The sequence below is a fragment of the Oratosquilla oratoria genome, chromosome 11, assembly GCF_046742065.1.
Source record: "Oratosquilla oratoria isolate Oo_2021 chromosome 11, ASM4674206v1, whole genome shotgun sequence".
NCBI classification, from domain to species: Eukaryota; Metazoa; Arthropoda; class Malacostraca; order Stomatopoda; family Squillidae; genus Oratosquilla; species Oratosquilla oratoria.
Genome location: NC_134787.1, coordinates 15,317,473 through 15,340,543, shown reverse-complemented (window position 1 = coordinate 15,340,543; position 23,071 = coordinate 15,317,473). Strand labels below are relative to the sequence as shown.

The 23,071-nt window shown below is 40.3% G+C and overlaps 3 protein-coding genes across 12 annotated transcripts in view; 2 read left to right on the top strand and 1 right to left on the bottom strand.

Annotated features, from left to right (window-relative positions):
- LOC143029613 (uncharacterized) overlaps positions 1 to 7,974 on the top strand; it is a 163,145-nt gene extending 155,171 nt beyond the window's left edge. For all 10 annotated transcript variants that reach the window (XM_076192351.1, XM_076192352.1, XM_076192350.1 and 7 more), the window contains 2 exons: positions 5,974 to 6,234; positions 6,394 to 7,974. In XM_076192351.1, coding sequence (XP_076048466.1) covers positions 5,974 to 6,234; positions 6,394 to 6,843 — 711 coding nt within the window. In that variant the 3' untranslated portion in view covers positions 6,844 to 7,974. The remainder of the gene's footprint in view (positions 1 to 5,973; positions 6,235 to 6,393) is intronic.
- LOC143029617 (TLC domain-containing protein 3A) lies at positions 6,970 to 11,103 on the bottom strand. Its single transcript, XM_076192363.1, has one exon. It carries the CDS (start codon positions 11,073 to 11,075, stop codon positions 10,275 to 10,277), a length of 801 nt encoding a protein of 266 aa, XP_076048478.1. The 5' UTR covers positions 11,076 to 11,103; the 3' UTR covers positions 6,970 to 10,274.
- A 155-nt stretch (positions 11,104 to 11,258) lies between these two features.
- Positions 11,259 to 23,071, top strand: part of Dip-B (Dipeptidase B) — a 30,472-nt gene continuing 18,659 nt past the window's right edge. Inside the window, exon 1 of the mRNA XM_076192361.1 lies at positions 11,259 to 11,395. Within this exon, the coding sequence (XP_076048476.1) occupies positions 11,373 to 11,395 (23 nt within the window). The 5' untranslated portion in view covers positions 11,259 to 11,372. The remainder of the gene's footprint in view (positions 11,396 to 23,071) is intronic.

The following is a 23,071-nucleotide window of genomic DNA, read 5'->3' as shown; positions in this document are numbered from 1 at the left end:
CCCAACTCCCTTTCCACACCCATTCTCCTCACCTCCTCATTTCTCACTATCCAGCCTAGTGTGCGTACTCAAAATCAGTCTTGAGACTGATCACAGCCACCAGTGTTCTCTTTCAGCAAATCTCAGGACAGGTTTGAGCTGTGAGAGCTTGCTCCATCTTGCTGGAACCAGAACTTCCCCATAAGCGGTGGGTACAGCGTCTGCAGCTCACTCTTGGAGGTTTTGAGGACCTCAACATACCACTCCTTGGTGACTGTCACTCGTGCCAGATTCCTCAATGAAGAATAGTACAACGATGCCTCTGGCTGAAATTGGACTCCATACCATGCACTTAAGGGACAGTAGGGGCTTGGTGGCTACCTCATTGGGTCTGTAGGTCCCCCAGAAGACATTTGTCTTTGAGTTTACCTTTCCTTCAAGATGGAAGTGAGTTTCATCTGAGGTCCAAAGGAGGTTAAGGAAAGTTGGGGTCTCCTGGATCTTCTCCAGTATCTTGACTGCCATAACCTTTCTCTGCTTTGTCTGTACTCTGTATGGGTAAGCCTTTATATCCATTACAAGCACTCTTCTACAAGTCTCACAGGATATACCAAGGAACTGACTTTGCTTGCTCATAGAGCATTCTGGACTCTGTTGAACTGACTTTCTCATGCTCTCAACCAGCTTGGCTGTATGCTTCGTGGGGTGTCCTGAATGCCTTGAACAGTTGTCATTGGCTGTATTGAGGCACTGTCCTATAGTTCTCAAAGTGGTCCAACCAGTCCTAAATTCTGCTTTTGGAGGGGGGTTTTCACATTCAAACTGATCCACTTTCTTGAACAAGCCTGTCTTGTAGTAATGTTTGATGCAATATTCGTGCTGGAGCTCCCATTGAAATCTAGTTGTGTTCATAGGTTTCTGTCATGTCCTGCAAAATAAGGGTGATTAATGAAGGATATATCACAATTTCCTCCAGCTTGTCTCCCATAAAACTTACTTCAAACTCGCTTCCACCCTCTCCCCTTGTATGTCTCATCTCCTTACATTTAGCTTCAACCCTCTCCTATTGCACACCTACCAACTCTGTCACTGCCGTAATCCTTCCTCTGACCCTGTTATAAGTGCAGTGTTGTCAGCAAACAACTGGCTCACCTCCCAGGGCAGTGGGCAAGATGCAGGGATAAGCCATCATCCAAGAGCCAAAATAAGAGGGAGGGAGAGGGGTGATTTATTTATACATACATACATACATATACCAAGGATTTTTCCCCCTTTCAAGGGAGGTAGCCAAAAAGGGAAAGGCATAAAAACACTCCCACCCATTACATCCCTAAATACACTCCACACCCCTCCCACCCTCCCTCTCATCTGAGCATCAAATATTTATATATATATATTCTGACCCAGGGCGGTGGGCAGGGTGCAGGGATGACCCGTCATCCAGGAGGTGCTCAGATGAGAGGGAGGGTGGGAGGGGTGTGGAGTGTATTTAGGGATGAAATGGGTGGGAGTGTTTTTATGCCTTTCCCTTTTTGGCTACCTCCCTTGGAAGGGGGAAAAAGCCTTGGTATATGTATGTATGTATGTGTATATATATATATATATATATATATATATATATATATATACATATATATATATATATATATATATATATATATATATATATTCTTCTTTTTCTACCTCCCTTGTAAGGGGGAAAAAGCCTCTGGTACATGTGTCTCCATATATATATATATACAGTAGAAGCCCGATTTAACGGATATCAATTTAGCGGAAGCTCAAATTAGCGAACTGCAAATAGCAATAACGAAAATGCTCAACTTAGAGGAAATGGTCCGCTAAGTTGACCATTTTCTGCTAGCTGGCCAGACGCGCGTCTACAGAAATAGCTCCATTTAGCGGGAACGGTCCGCTAAGTTGAGCATTTTCCGTCAACTGGCCACATGCGTGTCTCGGAGTCCAATGTTACCAGATTGTGGTGGTGGAGTCAAGGGAAAATTTATAATTTAGTATTTTGGAGGTATATAAATATATATATATATGGTAAAATTTTACTTTCGACCTTTGTTGGAATATAGCAATACAAAATTAAATAGTAATTTTGTAAATTAAAATGTATGAACGTAATATGCAATTTTGTGTGCGGAAATGAAAATAAAAAAAGTTGCTAAAACAGATTTCATAAGTAATGAAGTTGTGTACTACGAATGGTACGCCATGTTTGTTATGGTAGATTCCGACGTCGGAGAAATGAAAGAACGATAAATTTGTCTAAAGTAAAGTAAACTAAACTAACCTAACCTAACCGGTAAAATTTTACTTAAGACCATTGGAGGAATATAGCCATACAAAAGCTGAGAGAGTGGTTGAAAAGCCCGCCAACGTCTCTCACGACGACGAGGACCAGCCGGATATCTAATTTGCAGGTAATGATTTAAACACAGGTTAGGTTAGTTTAGTTTTGTTTTAGACAAATTTATCGTCCTTTCATTTCTCCGACGTCGGCATCTACCACAACAAACATGGCGTACCATTCGTCGTACACGACTTCGTTACTTAAGAAATCTGTTGTAGCAATGTATTTTTATTTTCATTTCCGCACACAAAATTGCATATTACGTTGATACATCTTAATTTACAAAATTACTATTTAATTTTGTATTGCTATATTCAAACAAAGGTCGAAAGTAAAATTTTACCATATATATATATATATATATATATATACATACTATAATATATATATATATATATATATATATATATATATACATACTATAATATATATATATATACAATAATATATAATTCAGTATATGTGTAAAGTATAATTGTAGCAGAAATATATTCAAGTAGAAATAGACAGTATAATAGTAAAACAAAAAAATGAGGCATTAAGTTGATGGGAAAATTCAAAATCAGTACGCCAGAGTAATCACCATGAAAAACACTTCTATAACAATGAACTACGCTTTCTGCAACAATACAAAAATAACGCTCACTATCCAAAAACCAACTGCCCAGTCCTATTGATCGCTAGAACCAAACACGAAGCTATGACAATATAGCAGAAAATTCCGCTACATAGGGAGTCAAATACTGAACCAGAGTTAGCGGAAATAAGCTCAAGCTAGCGGAAAATTCCGCTAAAGAGGGGGTCGAAAACACCCTCCAATTTAGCGGAAAATTCACTTTAGCGGACTGGACCTTGGCTGAATTAGTTCGTTAAATCGGGCTTCTACTGTATATATATATATATATATATATATACACATATATATACACACACACAGTACATTTGTCAAATGTGGAAAGACAAGTGACATGATTTCATGCCAAAAATTCTTTCCGCCTACAGCGAGCAAGAAAGGGGTGGAGTTTATAGGTGAATGAAGATTTTATCACGTCAGTCCTTGTCTTGTTGGTGAATAGGGAAGTTGTGTGCCACAACCCCTCCACCCAGGACCCCCTCTCAAACTTGACCACCTTGTTTGAACCACCTTGTTATCAATATGAGCAATACTAAGGATCTAAGTGCAGAAACCATAGCCCAAATAGATGGCCTCAAGAAATATGGCCAGCAAATAAAGGAAATTGCTGAACAGGTTGACATGTGTACTTATATTGTCTGCCATTGGGAGTGCCAGATTTACATGCTAGGGAGGCATCCAGACTCCTACTGTTGCTAAGAGGTCTGGGAGACCTAAAAAGACTGAGGATTGGGCTAAAATTATTATGAAATATAAACTAAAGACTAATCCATGTGTGAGAGCCAGACAAGTGAAGGAAAACAAACCAGAACTGTTCGGTGAGAACCACCAAGCCACCACCCAGGGAAGAGCCTCTTCTGACCCTTAAGCAATTTTCTTTGTTTGCTGGACAGATTTCTTGAGGTAATCTATCTGGACTATGGTTTCTGCACTCGGATCCCAAGTTAGTAGCACAGGTTGGCTCAGATGTCTGATTCAAGATGGGGCCCTGGACGGAGGTCATGGCACACAACCTCCCTCCACACCAACAAGACAATGACTGATGTGATTAATTTTTGGTTCACTGATAAGCTCTGTCCCTTTTTTGTTTGCTGTAGACAGAATTTTTGGCATGAAACCATGCCACTTATATGGGTCTTTCCAGATTCAACAAAAGTACTGTCTGCCTCACCCCCAGATGGATGGTACTTTTTGTTGAGCACTGTATTGTATGTGTGTATATATATACATATCACGTAGAAACCACTGTTGGAGTAGAAAAGACTGGAAACGGGGAATCTATATATTTCGATTGCAAACTGCAATCCTCTTCAGTAGATACAATTCAGAGAGAGAGTGTGTTACTTAAGTAGCAACCTTGACATAAGAAGGGGGGACATGGGATGAGGTCTCTACCCTCGGCTCGCTCCGTATGTGAGGTCAGGAGGTAAATGTGTTTTTAGTAAGTTAGAGATGAAAAGTCCGGACATTATATCTGGGGACCATTGCCCCTTTGAAATATTCATATTGGGCTGATATTCAATAATGGTAGATTCTATAATTTTTCTCCTGAACTCACATTTAGATTTATAAATAAGCTCAGCTTTGTCCCAATCTAAACAATGATTAAATTGCTTAACATGTTGGAACACAGCTGAGCTCTCTTGTCCATATCTAATGGAATGTTTATGTTCTATCATCCTAGTGTTCAAATCCCTTCCAGTCTGTCCGATGTAAACTAAGTTACAACCTTTACATGGAATTGAATATACCCCTTGGCTCTGCTCTTCTTTTAACCTTTGGTGGACATTTACCACCTTTTTATTAATGGTGTTAGGGTAATAATTAATCAAATTTAATTTGTCTTTGGGAAGAAACTTGGTTGAAGGAAGGAATGATTCAGAAAAGGGTGGTTTCTACGTGATTGACAAATGTGTGATTACATTTTTCACCTGTAATATATACATATATATATATGTTGATATACACACATATATATATATATATACACCAAAGGCTTTTTCCCCCTTACACGGGAGGTAGCCAAAAAAACAAAGGCATATAAGCCACTCCCACCCATTCCATCCCCTACCTACTCCACTCCCCTCTACCCTCTTCCTCCCATCATATCTTGACACCTCCTGGACGACAGGTCATCCTGTCTTGTCCACTGCCCTGGGTCAGTGTTGCAAGACACAGCACATCCACAATAAAGCCGTTTCATTAAATCGGTGACCCCCTCTCCATTCCCTCATGCAGAAAAGGATAAGATGGGGAGAAATCCCTTCGGGCTGCATCAATTTATTTCTCATACATACTCTCTCATGTTACACTCCCCACTCAATATATGTATATACACATATTTCTCTCTTTCCCCAAAGGATAAAGATATCTTCAGCATTCACAGATTTGGATATGTATGAAGAATGATGGGCATAGAAAGTGTGATGGATATATGGGATAGAAGGAAGTATGTACCATTAAAAAAAAAAAAAATCATTAGGAGAGGTGTTAGGGTTGGGAATAAGAAGTGAATAGAGTGAACTTTAGGGGAAGACTAAGAATGAGGTGGATGGACAGGGTGAAGGAAGAGAAAGTAGAAAAAATAGGAAGGAGCAGAGAATGGTTGTAAATGGATGAGGAAAGGATGCAGTTCAATGGGATGTTGTTGGCTGCTCCATAGATCAGTCAATGTCTCCCTCCATGAATGGAAGTTGTAGTTGTAAAAATACCATCTTCAGCTGTTGGGCCTTGCTCTATGTTTGCTGCCTTGCCTTTCACTAAAGCAGGGTTGCATGGGATAAGTATGACCCTTCATACGTGAGGTAAGATGGAAGAGAAAATAAATGCATTTCTGAATGGGTGCTAGATTGATCTAAGGTGGGAGTATGCCTTGATTTTGCTGTCCTCAAAATAAGGGGGAAATGACCTTTTGGAATATGTTTATTTCTTATTATGATAAATGGTCTTAAAAGTTTGTAAAATTTTATTAAATGGCTGTTTTATTTTTCAATTTTTACAGAATATTGGATGTGGTACTGGATGCACAAGTGGTGATGGGATGGCTGCAACAACTGTGAACATGTCGCATGGCAACAGCAATATAACCCTGGCAGGATTGGCTGCACATGGTCTAGGAGCAGGCCTAAATGAAAGCCAAGTGGAACTCATTGTTAAGAAGGCTCTCTTGAAGTATGATGCTGATCGCACTGGAATGGTGGACCATGCTCTAGAACCTGCTGGAGGAACTATAGTTTCCACACGATGTACAGAAAACTACCAGGTAATTATGGTTTGGATTTACAAAATTTCATGTTATACCACATTGTTTCATCCACTGTACTGCTGAGAATGAGATACCCATAATACGTGGGATGTGTGGTTTGACTCCGCCATTCCCTACTTAGAGAAGAGGCCTTTTGATAAGTTATTATAATTTCAGGTGAATCAAGCTGAAGTACATATCCTGGGATTCCCCGTGTACTGGTATTCTAACAATAACCCCAGGAATATCATTCAACCAGATCGAATGCCTGGTCAATGCTGGGCTTTCAAAGGTTCTCTTGGATACGTTGTTATTAGACTAGCAGGACCTGTGAGACCAACTGGGTTCTCTCTGGAACACATACCCAAGTCTCTCTCACCATCTGGGAGCATTGACTCGGCACCAAAAGATATTTCGGTTTGGGGTCTGGAAAATATCAATGATGATGGAGTAAAGCTTGGTGTTTACGAATATGATCAGTATGGTGACCCCCTACAGTACTTCCCAGTACAGAAAGAAAATCCAGATTTTTATCCTTTGATTGAACTCAAGATTAACAACAATCACGGGAATCAGCTGTACACTTGCGTCTACAGATTTAGAGTTCATGGTGTTCGCAAAAAGTGAACAGAAAAACAACATATATTTCTATTTTTCCATTCCAATAAAGATTTGACATTCATTTGTAGAGTTAAGCAAACCTGGAAATCTTCAAAGAAATGAAAAGCCTTACCCACCAAACCAAAAACAAAAGGGTTGGATGGTTTAGTGAGAGTGACTTACATTGATTATGTAAAAATGGAAACTTTAAATGATTGTATGTAGTGGAATCATTGAGTGAAAGTATGGAGCACGTGAAGAGTCGTGCATAACGTTTTATTGAGGACATGAACAGTGTTAGTGAAGTGAATGTGCAGACTAGAAGAGGAGCAGTTGTTCACGTCATGTTCCTTCCCACAAGTGCCACAAGAGTCCACTGAATATTAGGATAGTGATCTCCTGCTGTAAAATATGTATACATGTACAAATGAATGGTATAAGCTTTTTCACTTAATATATATTTTGGTAGAACACACAGACCACAGTATGAAGCCCCCATCCTTGGCTCTGTCCTATGTCCTTTGTATTTCAGTGTGCCAGTGTAGAGCACAAATGATGGGCTATTTTTCTTTTCCCAGCTTTAGCAACATTTCATTGTCAGGATAACTGGTGCTTTTAATTTAAGAAAATAGGAATCTTTCAGAAGCAGTTTCACAGTACTTGGAATATACTAAATTCATGTCTTCATTCTTTACATACACTACTTTGTCTTTGTGTAAATATGTTTTTCCTCTATGAATAAAAGTATATATATATAAATACCATATAGATATATAAAGTATGTGACAAGTCCATTAATTTGCAAGTGTGAAGTGTGCACCAGAGTATTACAATATATCTTCACAGCAGAATCCCCTGTCAGTGACTCCTTACAGTGTACAGGTGAAATGGTCCATTGAGTCATGGTACAAAAAATTTTCATTGAATAAATGTTCCTAGTCTTGACGTACTTATTTTGTAACACTGGATGCACTTGTATATGGAAAAGACAGGACATATTTTTCATAAAATCATTGTAAGTGCTGTGACAAGCTACCAAAAATGAAGCGGCTTCAAGAATTACTGTAATCCAACAATTGCTGATGATTTAATGTTTGCCTGTGTTTCCTGCTAGTCTATTGCCAGCCACCACACACTAATAAATGTCAATTTTAACAACTGTTTTATTTCCAAATAAAACCATTAGTTTATCTCAATGTAGTTTATTCTGAGGTATTATTACAAAATATTTTTGTGGATTATATTTGCAAGTTAGCACCATAGTACTGTTGTAGTCTTTGGAATACCCATGGGTTATAAACTGCCTAACCCTATCAATAGTGAAAGGCACAATATAGAATTGGTTGTGGGAAATACCTATTTTATTCAGTTCAGGCAGTCTGCTCAAACTGGATCTAAACTACTCCAGGTCTTGTTCAAGGCGGAGGTATGACAATCAGCTGAATACAACCTTTTGGCATCTTCCATAACTAACACTACAATGTACTTGACTGAAAGGGTTGAGATATACTGGCCTAGTAGTAGTCAAATGAAACTAACTTGTGTATGGATATAAATAAGGGTAGTTTTGATTAGTTAAAACAAGTGAAAAATAAAATACAATGAAAAGAATTGGTAATTGCTGCCTCATTTTTTTTTTTTTTTTACTCAATGTAAACCCAGTACAACCCTGGATACAACAAACTGGGAATACTGTTGTAAAGTAGCATGGTAAGATCGGTCCAGAAGACAACCAAAGCAAGGTGTATTCCAAAGCCTTGCTGCATACAGTCTTGGAAAAAATATATGATAAAGATTATAATTCTCACTGAGCAAGACATGTTCATGAGGGTCATGTACAGCAATTTTCTTGTTTTACAAATGACAGATTAAAAGGGAAAGAACTGGAGGTCATGCTCACCCAGAATATCTGACCTGCAGCTGCTCATGTGGTGGCCATGCTGCCCATCCCTTTCATCCAATAGTATAAACGTGTCATGTTCAGTGAGGATTGATAGTATATGTATAGGACCAATACTGGGTACCTGCTAGTACCAGTCCAACAAAATTGACATCTTGGATAATCATAGTAGTTCCCTACCACTTATCTTCAAAATTTATCAACACTTAATGCAGTCCAAAACTTCAATTGCAACTGCATTCCTCCACATTTTTCACGTAGCTGACAATTGGTGACTGCTTTCCTCCAACTGTTTCAATTGTAACACTCCCATACTAACACAACGCACAAAAATCCAAACTTCCTTCCTGGAGTCTATGGGCTCAAGGATTGTTGTCAGCCACAGCGGGGCTGTAAGATACAAAATTGAAGGCAACAATTGCTATTATATATGCATCTGGGTGTATATTATATATATATGTATATACACATACATGTGTGTATATATATACGGTACATACTGAGATTGCAAAGTAAAGCTTTTTTTTCTTCCTTTATAGCCCATAGACTGATAAGTTCCAAATACAAAATCCATAAATCTCTAAGGCTCACAGATAAATGAAAAATAGGATTCTACTAGTAACTTTAACTATTCAAAAAGGCATAACTAAATTGACTGATCATGGCAAATGCCAATTTATTTCATCAATTGAATGGGAGAAGAGGGAGATACTACTCTGAAGGAAATCTTGTTGACCTCGTCAACTTATGAATTATGATAAAAGTCTATACATATGGTAATACTCCCCTTAAATACATGGATAAACTTTGGATTTTTTCACTAACAATAAACTTAGTGGATATAGGGAGATGCCTTAAAGTGAGGAAAACTATCACAATTAACCCATTCAGTGTAGTACCGTATACTCTTAAATTATGTTCTGGCTAATGGAACATACACCATTCAGCCAAGGCATGATCTCTGGACTGAAAAGATTGAGGCAAGAGGTAAAAAAATTGCCCAAACCCGTCTTTCAATTTCTATAATAAAGAAAACTGTACACTATAATCAATAATCTAGATTCATTAAACCAATACCTTTATGCAAAGGCGTAACCAGGTACTTCATCAACTATTTCCATACAAGTTGTTGCAATTAAGTAGAGATCACAGAAATTAACTGCAAACTTCAGGCACCAATACATTTTGCCATACACCAACTGTTATTCAGTCCCTATTCACCACAAAATTGTGACAAAGATACACCACTCCTTACTTTGGTAACATGACATCTCATATCAATATCTTTCATTAAATTTTCTAGAACTTCCTGGTTTTGTTTGGAGTAGGTAATAGCATTTCAATTGCTAAACCAAAGCTTTGTCTGTGCAAAATTTATATAAAAACTGAAGTGATGAGCAGTTATATCACATATTCAAAGGTGGCTCTTTGATTACCCCACACTAGCATTATCAACTGGCACAGTAACTGGTACCGTGGGTACAGTACATTGGCACATATTAGTTGAAGGTTGTGTCTTTTTGCATGACTACAAGTTCCACAGCTAAATCCTTGGTAATCAATCAATCTTCACACTGTCTGTCTTAAACACAAGGGAAAGTGCTCCTTTTATCATTAAGGTGAGCCAATATACCTGCGGTGCTAAGACCAATGCACAGCAAGCATGGCACTGAGCAGGAATATTCAAGAGTGCTTGAATATGAGAAGGCGCTTTGGTTTGTTGACTTAGGTAAACACAGTACATTAGCGGAAACATAGCCACACGACACATTGCAAACATTACCATCATCAGGAGTCCATTGATTATATACACTCTAGAAGACTTAAACCCGAGTTTGCTGATGATGACACGTCCATTGACAAAAGGTGTAGACAGTTCTGAACAGTAGAAACACCCAATGAAGAAGTGACCCATTTGTGATCTATACACAAGTGCTGGGAAGAGTAGAGTGACCAGCACGACGTGGTGTCCTATCATTAGGGACTGCTTCTGTATGTACGATGTAATACGCCTGGCGAAGCTGTGCTGGCCCTTAAGATGAGCTACGTGAGTTGTATACATAGCCCATAAGTCGTACATGAAGTAGGCCACACCAATGGAGGAATAGGAAACTGCAATTGGGAAAGTAGCTCCCATCACATCATGCCAGCAAGAATACACAGTTATGACACCAATGATTCCGCATGCTGCACCTTGCACGCCAGAAATAAAGCTCTCTGATAAAGCAGCACGATGGCAGTATGGTAAATTCTTAGTCCGCGCCCATACTTTAAGCACCTGTGCGATCAACAGGTACAATAGAAACCATGCTACCAGTGAGTAAGCTCCCACAACAAGTTGGCTTTCTAATCCAAGCATTTTCACAGTCACACACTGTTCCTTTTCCACAGCTTCACAGATCACTTGAACACCTCCTTATTTTCTCGATTTTTGATAGATTAGTTATATTTTGGTACGTTTGTTTACCCTTCGTCTTCAGTTTGGCCTATCGAACGAATGCAACTTGATTGGTGGATGGAAACGCCACAAGCTGAAATAGCCAATGAGACATGATCATGTCATATGACGTCATAGAGCACCAAAGAAAACGGGAGTTTCCTCACCAAACCGAAGAGAGAACGAGATTGTTTACACTCTTCCACTGTTAGTCCAGAGATGGCGTCGCTTCGAGGTGGAAGGTATGGTCCCAAATAGTGTAATTTTCCATGTATTCTCGTCATTATGACTATTTCACTGTAAAACACTCCACTGAAGTACGTTGTATGAATACATTGGAACCGTAGTGTGAATTGTAGTACGTCAACCCAGTTTTCTGGGAGTTACAAATGCGACCTGACAGGGTTATGTTCGGGACTTGACTGACGAGAGCCAACTACCGGTTGTCAGGAGCTAGTCTGTCGGCAGCATTAATGTAACATGTAGGGCTTCCATGCTGAGGTGTGGAGAAGCGACCTTCTTCCATACCTCTGAACATGCATGGCTTCACGGCCTTGGTCATCTGAGACTCGGCAACTCTTTCTTGCCGGGTCACATCCTCTGCTTTGGAACTCGTTTAAAGACTTTTGTAGATGTTTGTTCTCGTCAAATAATTAAGACAAGGAAATGTATTTTATGTCAAATGTTGAACATCGAAAGCTGTGGTATGGATATAGAATCAACGGTGTTCATTGTATTGCAAACGCCCGAATGGGGAAACTAATGGTATTATTGTTTATAAGACAGATTATTTGCATTTTTCAGTTTTCATATTTGAGAGGCTTGTGTAACGAAACAAATGAAGTTGTCGGTTTGGTAGTGAAGTGTATACTACCATATCTGTAATCTTGGAGGAGCTACAGGAAGCCAGGCGATGGTGCCAGGTCAACGATAATTTTCTGGAAATGCTCCTTTAAGATCTAGCTTGACGGGCGTTATTGATCTAGTTACAATTTGCTTGTGCTTCATGTTAAATTGCAGCGATAGTTTCCTACATATCTGTACCATACTCGATGTCCTAAGCCTCGGTCTTTACTCGTTGTCTTGTATATTTCGCATGATCTTGTCGTTCATCATATGATCACTTATTACTATTTTTGTAACGCCGCACATTTTTATCTGTTTCTCGTGTTTTAAACGTCGAATTTGGAGTGATTTTACTTGTATTTTTTATTTTCTAAATATTGTATATCGTTGTTAGAACTTAATGTTCTAGTTTCCCATAATCTTGGCTGACTCGTGCATACGTTACCTCGTGTCATTTCTGTGATCTCTGTCGTCATGAGTTTTCTGCCATTAATATATACACATTTACTCTGTATGTTCGTCAGACTTTGTTCTAAATGCCACGCATTTTCTCTACCTATTTTGCCCTCGGTATTGCACCACCCACTGTCACTCCAGGTTACCCCAATGACATTCCCCCCACCCCCAGTATACAGGCGATAGTTTTAGGACTGACCCATGGACCAATCGCGTAGTCTCTTATGATTGATAAATAAAAAAATATATTGGTCACTTAACTTCTACAATCTTTTATTTCCATCTTTCTCATATATATTCTTCACCTTCATCGGTTCGACGTTGTTGCAAAATATAGAGGCACTGGGTATTGTCGACGAAATACTGATGCAATGACACTTGTGAATGTTCTCAGCAGTATTCCATTCTCCACATGGAGTACCTCGTGTCTATGTAACCCTGCCCACCCCCATCCACACGACCCAGTCTGTCGTCTACCATCCATTGAAACCGTGACACTCGCACACTCGTACGGAAACGAGGTATCCGGATTGAACCGGATTCAAGAACACGTTACGTACGTGCACAATACTATATGCCCAGAACCACAGAAGTAGAATAGGGATTGTTGAAGGAAAGAAGGAAGACTGGTTGTTGATTTGGTCACATATGGCTCAGGTGGGCTAAGATTAAGAGGTGTGTACGAATATTAAACATTACAGGATAGACGGGCGATAGGGAAAAATTTGATAAAAGCGCCACCTCAGGTTGAGAAAATACTAACAAGTGCCTAAGGTCGCCAGAACCAACAATAGAATGGTAATATTAGATCAGTATCTTGGAACAAGACGGTCCGAGAATTGGTGCTACTTTTGTATGCTATCTACAGAGCCAACGTGTTCTGCAGTCAAATTCTAATTTGGTATGCGATGTACATTTTGATTTATGGCTCGAATAAAACAATCTACATATCTACTTAAGAAATTTAAAATATATATTTATTATTAAAGAATAAAATTGAAACACGTTTACTAAATTTATCAATGAATCGAACAATCAGCCAAGCAGGTAAAGTCGGGTTACGTACGACTGTTCCAATGCGAACAGATGTAATGCCACCTCGACCAATAAAAGTCTAAATACTAAATGGTCTGGGACCGACCTAACCCAACCTAAGATTGGTTGTCTTTAAACCAGTTGTTCTATTAGACATTAGTTTTAGACTAAATGTCTAGAATAATTTGTCCATTAGACCAATCGTGTGGGACCGGGTAAAATCACGGAAGGGAGCGCAGATATGCTATAAACTATTTACAATGGTGAAGAACCTCTGGGCATTTATACACGAGGGAGATCTCGCTACTTTTCTGCTTTGCCAGTGTTGGCGACATGCGTGGATACCACCAGGAAATGTTAATGAATTTATTGCATAGAAATAAATATTGAGAAGCTTCATGACACGTAGATCGCATACCTGCAAGCACCGAAACTTGAAATGCAGTTAGGTAGGACGCGCATGCGCTGTCACACGCGCCAATGTGACGCTGGTAAGGGCAAGGTCTAAATATACAGGTCAGACCGTTTACATTCTTCTGCGCAGCTTCTGACGTCATTTGGCTGAGTCCATTTTCTCTTTGTGATACACTGAAGAAAACTGAAACGCCAAGGAAGACAGGAACTATAATATTATATATATATATTATATATTCATATATATAGACAGGAACTATAATATTTTATATATTATATATATATTTTATATAATATTTGTCAGAATATAACTGATTGCGTGGAGCAATGCGAGCGAAGGCGACGTCATTTTCGAACGACGGACCAGCTTCAACTGACAGCTATAGGACCCGCTAACCCCACTTTGAACAGCCAGGTGACGTTCACGGGCCCGCTGCGCCAACTCCCTCGAAATTCGGTCGGAAGTGGTTAGACCTTATATTCTTAGATCTTGGGTAAGGGTTTCTTCTCGAACATGAAGCCATCTACAGGGTCCAGAGGTCCGAGAGAGGAGTCTAATTAGACTCTGATATTGAAGAGATGGGATGATAGATGGTGGTTAACTTTTATCACGAAGAATGAGATTTGGGCATTTATACATGAGGGAGATCTCGCTACTTTTCTGCTTTGCCAGTGTTGGCGACATGCGTGGATACCACCAGGAAATGTTAATGAATTTATTGCATAAACATAAAGATTGAGAAGCTTCATGACACCTAGATCGCATACCTGCAAGCATCGAAACTTAGGTAGGACGCACATGCGCTGTCACGCGCGCCATGCAACGTGGCGCTAGTAAGGGTTTCTTCTCGAACATTCGAAAGCCATCAACAGGGCTCAGAGGCCCGAGGGAGGCTTGGATATCGAAGAGATGGGATGATAGAGAGTGGTTAACTTTTATCACGAAGATAAGTGAGCGTACGTACACACTCGCAGCCGGCTGCCCACATTTTTTGTGCCTCCCTCAAATCGACACGTCATATTTGTCGTGCATTACTCCTCAAGACCGAAAAGAGGCCCCAGGACGTGAATGAAATAGTCTGTCGGCAACCAGAACGTCTTGCACGCGAATAGAATAGTCTGGAAACAGCCAGTGTACAGAAGGAAATGGCCCCTGATATGGAAGGGTTGAAATGTCCTATTAATCACCTCGCCCTCCAACATAACACATCAATACTCTCGTAACTCGAGAAAACTATACTTTCACATGACTCTTTCCAACCTCCAAACCAACACACCCTAAAATAATCTATGGCAGTGTGGTCGTCATCCACGTGGATAGAAGCGCTGAGCTGACGCTGATAAACCTATAGTGCTGCATACCCCACACCCTCCAATCGTATTGAATTCCTCTGCACGGTTCTTGTTGGTCAGAACTGCTCTGCTTTAATGTACAGCGCTGGTATTACTATTTCGGGACACTTTCTTTTAGCTGAATGAAATAGTATGTCGTTAGCTAGAGAAAATTATTTGATACACTGGTATTTTATCGTGATGTAGTTGTGGTCGAGATTGGCTCCGGGGGCGGTGTGTGGGATAGGGTGGGGCGATTCTGTTCCAGGGGGAAAGTGGTTCTTCGCTCTCCCTTGTCTTGACCTCGACCTGCGTGGCTTGTTCCCGTGCGTGTCCCCCAAGTCAACGACTTGTCTCAGGTACGGTTTGTAGTTACTTGGGTCTCGCCGGCTGACGGGGGCTTGCACAGCAACAGTTTCGCAGCCGGGGGAGGGAGAGGGTTGTCCCACGACTGAATAATATCGCATGGCGGTAGCTAGAGCTAATATTGTCAGCAGTGAAGGAGTTAGATGAAACTGGTTTGATCCTGTAGCTGCGGGGGGGGGGGTCCATTCTCGCGTTCGGCTTTATCGCTCTCTCCTTTCTCGCCATCACCTACTTGCGCCAAGTTCCTATTGGTTCGATCATTTTCTTCCATCCACCAATGTCCCTTACTGGGTCTTCCCACTTGCCCTTCCTCTCTGCTTCCAGCAGCTCAAGTATTTGGCATGGGAACTTTATTCCACCCTCGTGACGTGGCTATACCATCTTGATTTACTCCTTCGTATTATTCCAACCATTGATACGGTTTCCAGACTATTCTTGATCTTTTTTTTCTTCTTCTTCTTCTTCTTCTTCTTCTTCTTGCGCCCTCCATCAAACTCGACCTTTTCGTTTCTGTTCGTAGCTTGTGTTTTTAATGGTGTCACTGTTCAAGTCAGGCCTGCCCCGTATATCAATACTGATCTCTGGTATTGTTTTACATAAGTGTCGTTATTTATTTATTTATTTTTATTTTATTTATTTATTTATTTTTTATTTTATTTATTTATTTATTCTGCTCTTTAAAAAATAATATAATAAACTTGGGTTCTGAATAAATTTCAATTTTGCCTGGCGAATCGCAAACGAAGAGTGAAGGATCTACTACGGGCAAGTAGAATTATCTTTGAACATTCAAAAGTATATAATGATGTAATCCATTCGTGCTCCCTTGAGTGCAGTCCAGGCAGCCTTGGCCTTCGGTGGTGAGCTAGCAGACCTCTCCTCGTCAACCTGCTCAACAGAAGTTCATTCAACCCTTCCCACGCCTACAGTGCGATCTTGCTTTGCAGACCCTATGTCTTTAATATAGCGACAGCAACAAATATGATATTGGTGATTGTTATAATAAGCGTGGTGAAGGGGGGGGTTAAAAGCACCAGGGCATCCCAGATTTCCGTTAACCGTTCCGGTGCCCGTTAGGTTTGTTTTGATCGAGGAAATGAGACATTCCTTCTATTGTGAAAGTATTTGTCCCTGAAAACTAATTTGATCATAACGAATGTACTTGGTATTTTCCGGTGAATAGATATTTTTGAATTAGTAAATTGTCTTCGCCCTGCACTAAACGGGTTTATAATCTCGCTCAGCATTATATGAAAACCAGTTCCCATGCATTTCTTCCTATGGCCGTGTAAAAACCGGTTTTCAGAACCCCCTACCATATAAAGTTAAATAAAAAGATTAAATGGTGTTACATTCTTTTACCCACCGTTACTAATCGAAACCTCTTGCTAAACTTTCGAAAATTAAGTTTGAAATGTGCATGTATGAAAGCACTGGTATTCAGGATAGTATTCAATACTTCAAGTAAATTGTGGTCAGTCTGAAGTGTTTCATAACGTTCTCGAATCTTCGCGTTATTTGTCTCGGGAAAATGGTGGTCAGCAGCTTGGAATTAAAGTTAATTCTTTTCATCCCAGTCTAGCCTATTCTAGTCCCCATTGCGTGTTTGCAGATGTTTAGATTAATAACTACCATTTTCGGGACACTGCTGATCGCGCGGGCCAGTGGGATCGACAAATTTATTAAACCTTTCGAGGGGAGTACGTTTTTAAGATGTGTACAATCTCGTATGTGCGCACGCAAACGCAAGTCCAAGGCAAGATCTGTATATATAGATCTTGGTCCAAGGTACCCAAGACGTGAATGACACGCAGCTGCTATCATGGTTAGAGGGCTCGCGACAATGCATACCAGAGATCGAGCCTCTGGTGGAGTTTGAGAACATTGCTAACGCTGCAAGATGTATCTGTATGTTGTCTAGAGCAATGGATCCCGTTTTGTCGTTTCTACCCGGCTCGCGTGAACATAGAATTCGCCAAAATACTTAAATTTTACCTCCATTTAACCAACGCTTGATATTTTTAAAGCTCCTTTGTGTAGTGCAAAAAATGAAAAAATATATTTTTTTTTGCTGTATATAGATAACAGTCAATAGTCGGTTTCAAATTTACTTTAGTTGTTTGATGGCGGATTCATTGCAGACAAGCAAATGCGACTAGTGCTTCATAAATTTTAGCTAGTGCTAGAAAAAGAATTCTACCCCTTAGTCATGTAACGGATTGAGTTCTTGTAACCAGATGCTAGGAGATCCAGGGCTACCTAAACCTGACTACAAGAAAAGAAGAAGGAAAACTAAGAAACTGCCTTGGACACGTCATTTGAATCCTCGTTCCCTTCTTGCACGGGAAGTTGCGTCGCTCGGGCGTCGACTGCTACACTCTCGGGTCACATGCACCAACGAAACCCTTCGATGGCTGGCGTTGACTACGTCAGTGGTCCCTCGGCTTTTCTTCGTCTTCTCTCTCGTCTTCGATTTCTTCTTCCGCTTCAGTGACGCCCTTCGTTTTTGTGCAGTCCTGCTCTTCAGCTTCTCGTTGACTCTTTACTTAAACTGTTTCGTTTTCCTTTTCCTCGTCTTTTGTTTGTCATTCTTCTTACTATTCCCTGATTCTTCGTCGTTATTAGCTGTGTGCGAAGTGTCTAAAGATGTCTGAAGGATTATCAAGCCTTTCTGCACGCTACATATTATCCTCCAAATTTATGTAACAACCCATATTCATTCTGTACTGTCCATGACTTGGTTACCAGTCTCACGCGCACACAGCTCCACTTTAAATCCATATAATCGAAGTATCCATCTATCTGCCATCCATCACTGATCCATCACATTTCGCTATCCAGCGGTCGTCCACTCGTTGCCATCTATTCCACACTCCATCAGTTTGTAACGATTTAAATCCCTCCGTGCCTGTTGGCACTCTTCCTCTTGGCCTGGCTGTCTTCAGGCGATTTTATTACCCCCGTGGCGTCCCTTTCGACTAACCTAATCTGTACTAGGTAGTACTTGCTACCGCCAGGCGATTTTATTCGTTGCGGCACGTCCATGGTAACGAACCTGTAATCTAGAACTGTTTTGTGCCCTTGGCATGTGCCATTTGCCTCGTCACCGGACATTCCTGTTTCTTGTGTCAACCGGGCTGAGCGGTGTTTGTCACACGGTGCCCGCGTTGAGCAACCGAACGAGTTTCTCGCTCTCCCCATCTCTCTCGCTCTGCATCTCCCTCTTTCCTCTTTTCCTTTTAGTTTTTCTGGTTTTCTATCGCTCTCTTGTTTCTCCCCGAACTCTTCCATTCCTCTTCTCCCCCTTCTTTACTTCTTACTCCCCTCCTCCTCTTTCCCCTTCTTCATTTCCCCCTTCTCTCCCCCTTCTTCACTCCCCCCTTCTCTCCCCCTTCTTCACTCCCCCCTTCTCTCCCGCTTCTTCCCCCAACCTTTTCTTTCCCTCTTCCATCGTCTCTTCCCGCTTTCTCGCTCCCCCTTCTCCGCCCATCTTCCGTCTCACCCCCTCTTTTCTCCCATTTTCTTCCCATTCTCTTTCTCCCCCTTCTGACCGACCGCCCAACCCAACACGCCGCCCTCTTCCGTATATTGACCTTACCTCGGCATTTTCCTCGTTTTATATAACTCTTAATGCTGATGTTCGTTCGTCTTTACTTCGGGGAAGTCAGGCCCGCGTCCTCGGACGTTTTTTCTACGAACTGAAAAACAACGGAGGAGTTTCCGAAAGTGCTCAATGAGGAATTTCCCGAAAACTCCCAAAAAAATTTGGTTTTAATTGAAAACTTGTTCTATCTTTTGTGGTGGCAGGTCTTTCGGATAGAAATGTTTGTCCTTTCTACTTTATTTGTATAGATTTTATGAACTCTTGGTCACTTGGAGAACTATGAAAGACCCGTTTTAAGCAAGAATGGGATATATGTGGGTTATTTCTGTGACTTGGGCACCGCAGCACTAACCTAGCCTATCAAAGTTAACCTAACCTTCTCGGTCTTACTTTCGAACACCATCTTGGATAACCACAACTTAATCATATCGCGGAGAAAAGGAAATAAATACATTGCCAGAAGTGCACCGGGAAACAATACGAGGTATTCTCTGTGGTGGAAAGGGACCGCGTAGGAAAAAATATTTTAGGGTTTTGATAACCGCAGTTTCCCCTTTCTCATGGCTTTCCACATGCTCTCTTCCTCCCCCTCCCACCCTCCCCCCGAAGTTCTTGTTTGTGCGCGACACAAACTGGACTTGTTGCAGCTTTTCCTACATTGAATGAGCAGCTAAAGCCTCGGGTCACACCAAGCTTCTGAAATAGATGGATCCAGCGATACGGCTTGATCGGCCAGCCTTTTTGCGCTGCACTAACTACCGATTCTTGAGCAAGCCGTGCTGGCCGTTTTCCCTGGCATCCGAGATAGTGCTAATGTTAGCGTTGGATGAGTGAGCGGTATTAAACTACCGCTTATTCGGCATGTATACAAGAAAATAAATATTCTTTAATTTTCAAGGCTTTTTGATATACATATATATATACTGTATATATATATATATATATATATATATATATATATATATACTGTATATATATATACTGTATATATATATATATACTGTATATATATATATATATATATATATATACTGTATATATATATACACTGTATATATATATATACTGTATATATATATATATATATATATATATATATATATAATATATATACTGTATATATGTGTGTGTGTGTGTGTGTGTAGACAATGCAACAACTGAATATAAATTTAATTTGATGGAAATGTACCATTCCGTTCTCGTACGACCGCGGTGGTTCACAAGGCCGAAAATGTCACGTCAACTTCATTGGTCCTTTGAGACTGTTATAAGTCTCAGTAAAAAGTTCGTGAAAATTGAGAAACTGTGGACAGTTTATGATCAGCGGATCCCGCTAGCGGACTTGGCGAGTGGTGTGACCAGGCAACTGCACGTGTCGCTGTCAAGCCAGGGAAAACAAAAGCCAGTCTAACATTATAGCAAGTGTGGCCGTAGTTCACGATGCAAGGAAAGGTGGTGGACTTTGCCTCATCTTTTGTTTTAGGACAGTGGTTCCCAAACTGGGGGGGAGGGGGGGCGTGAAGTCTCAAAAGGCTCAAAAATATTTGTTTAGTTAGAATAAAATCATTCAAAGAACAAATATCTGCCATTACATAATGCAAAGTATAATTATAGCAGTCACTCCAACCCGTTTTCTATTCAGCAGCATCCATCTCACTAAATTAGTTCATACACTGTGCCTTAGTCTCATGAGTCTTTACAAATATTATATGCCATGTTTTCAAATTATCTATTCTTAAAATTGCAAGTCAATTTTGCCAATTTGCTAATGTTCAAAGATTTTTTTTTTTCGCTCCCTTTGAACCAAATGTTTCGTTTTTAGTTACTTAGAAAAATGTCTCTGGAATGTACTATTATTAAAATTTAATACAAACAGAAATCCGTTTTCCTGAACAATGCTAAGAAATAAAATCGAGAATCATTTCACATGAACAAAAGAGGGAGTGGGGGGGGGCGTGCGGGTCTACTGGAAGCAAAAAGGGGGCGTCAGGTAAGATAGTTTGGGAACCACTGTTTTAGGAAATACCAGTTTGTGGGCAAGAATGACGTAGGCCTGGGTTAGGTTTGTGCGCGCACGCACATATACACACACAACTCGTGTCGCAGTGGTAGAGTTCCCGGTCGCCACTACGGCGGTCCTGGTTCGAATCCCGCCTAAGACTGAAACCATTTCAGCACAGCTGCGGTGCGAGTCGTTACTACAACTCTCGTGGGTGGGGAGTTGTGTGTGTGCGTGTAAGGTCACAAAATTACCCATAGGTCGGTCATACGAGCACTGAGCTCTTACGAGAGGGGATAGCTGTCGGCTACGAGTCCAACACGTGATCCAAGACTATGGTGGTGAATCACACACAACTATTATAGAAGTTTGACTTGTGGGAACTTGAAGATAGGGCACTGCGTGCATAACTCCTTTCAAGCATATTACGATTCTGTAAAAACAATTGGGTGAATACGCGCATAGAATTTACCACATCTGCGATTTAGGTTCTGTAGTTGGCATCTTTTTGCACTTCCAAATCATGTTGACAGGAGTAGATTTTGGGAACGTGTATTTTTGTTCATACTATTCACTGACGAATGCAAATGAATTATACATTAACAGGTGTCTGTCATGTTTCAGTATTTGTGGAACAGGGCCTGACGAAGGGCCGGTAACAGTTATGAGCACGTGTTGACGTTAGGCCTACATACAGGTAGAGCCTGGATGCATACGGACTGTGACGTCGTACTTCACATACCGTTACGGTTGTTTTGTTTAACAATATTTTAGTATCATGTCGGTTTGTTTAATGAAAATTGTGGCGTTCCAGTTATAACAAGGTTTTTGTACTTTGTGTAATATATATGTTAGTGTGTGTTTGTGTATGTATATATTGTATAACATATACAATGTGTGGTATAAAATACACTGAGATTTGAAAGAATTTAAACCTGTGAACCAGTGGTAGGTCACATGGTACGTTTGTCATGTAAGAGAATACCCAGTCTAACCTGGTACCAAACGAGTATTTGTTGGTAGGAGGAAGTTTGAGGAAAATGTTGCCTTCGCTTCATGATTGTCTCAAGTTTCGGGCGGAAAATGAATAATCTTTGCGAAGGTTATACAATGGTTTGGTTGGAAATCGACAGCGCGTTCTTCTGTTTTTGACTGATCTACCTTCTGTAGATCCAGAATGTACTGATAACTAGTTCATTTGATTGGTTGCACAGCATACCCAGAGCTTTTAGAGTTCAAACATGTTAAAATTAATTTGAGCTAAAGAAAACTGAGGATTTATTGGTCTCCCAGCCCTGTAACACTTGGATTGATTGACATTTTTCTGAGATCATAGATAACCTGGTCAAATAACGGAACCCGGTGATTAGTTGCCAAGGTTGTTATGGTAAGAGTATCTAAGAGCACCTGGCACTGCTGAGAGATAAGATTTTATCAGATTGACTCCTCTCGCAGGGGAGCATCGAATACCCAGCGTTTCCACGTTTCTAAGCAAATTATATTTAAGATAAAGGAATATAACATTCATACTTTGTAAAGAATAGAAATGTGTGTATATGTATGTGTAATATGTATATGTATGTGTAATATATATATATATGTGTGATATATATATTTTTATATAAATATATGTATATTATACATACATAAAATTCACGATATATCAGTATTTACACTAATATGGGAAATATGGTTGAAGTGTTTATTTGTAAATGCATTGACCGACACTTTTCCTATAGGGTAAGTAATGTCTATCATCATTTGGGGCGGGGGGGGGGGGAGCGTTGTTTACTCACACTCCCATTCCAATCAGCTAAGGTGACCACCCCCACCGACGTTGTTCAAAATTTAAAACCCAATTTGTGG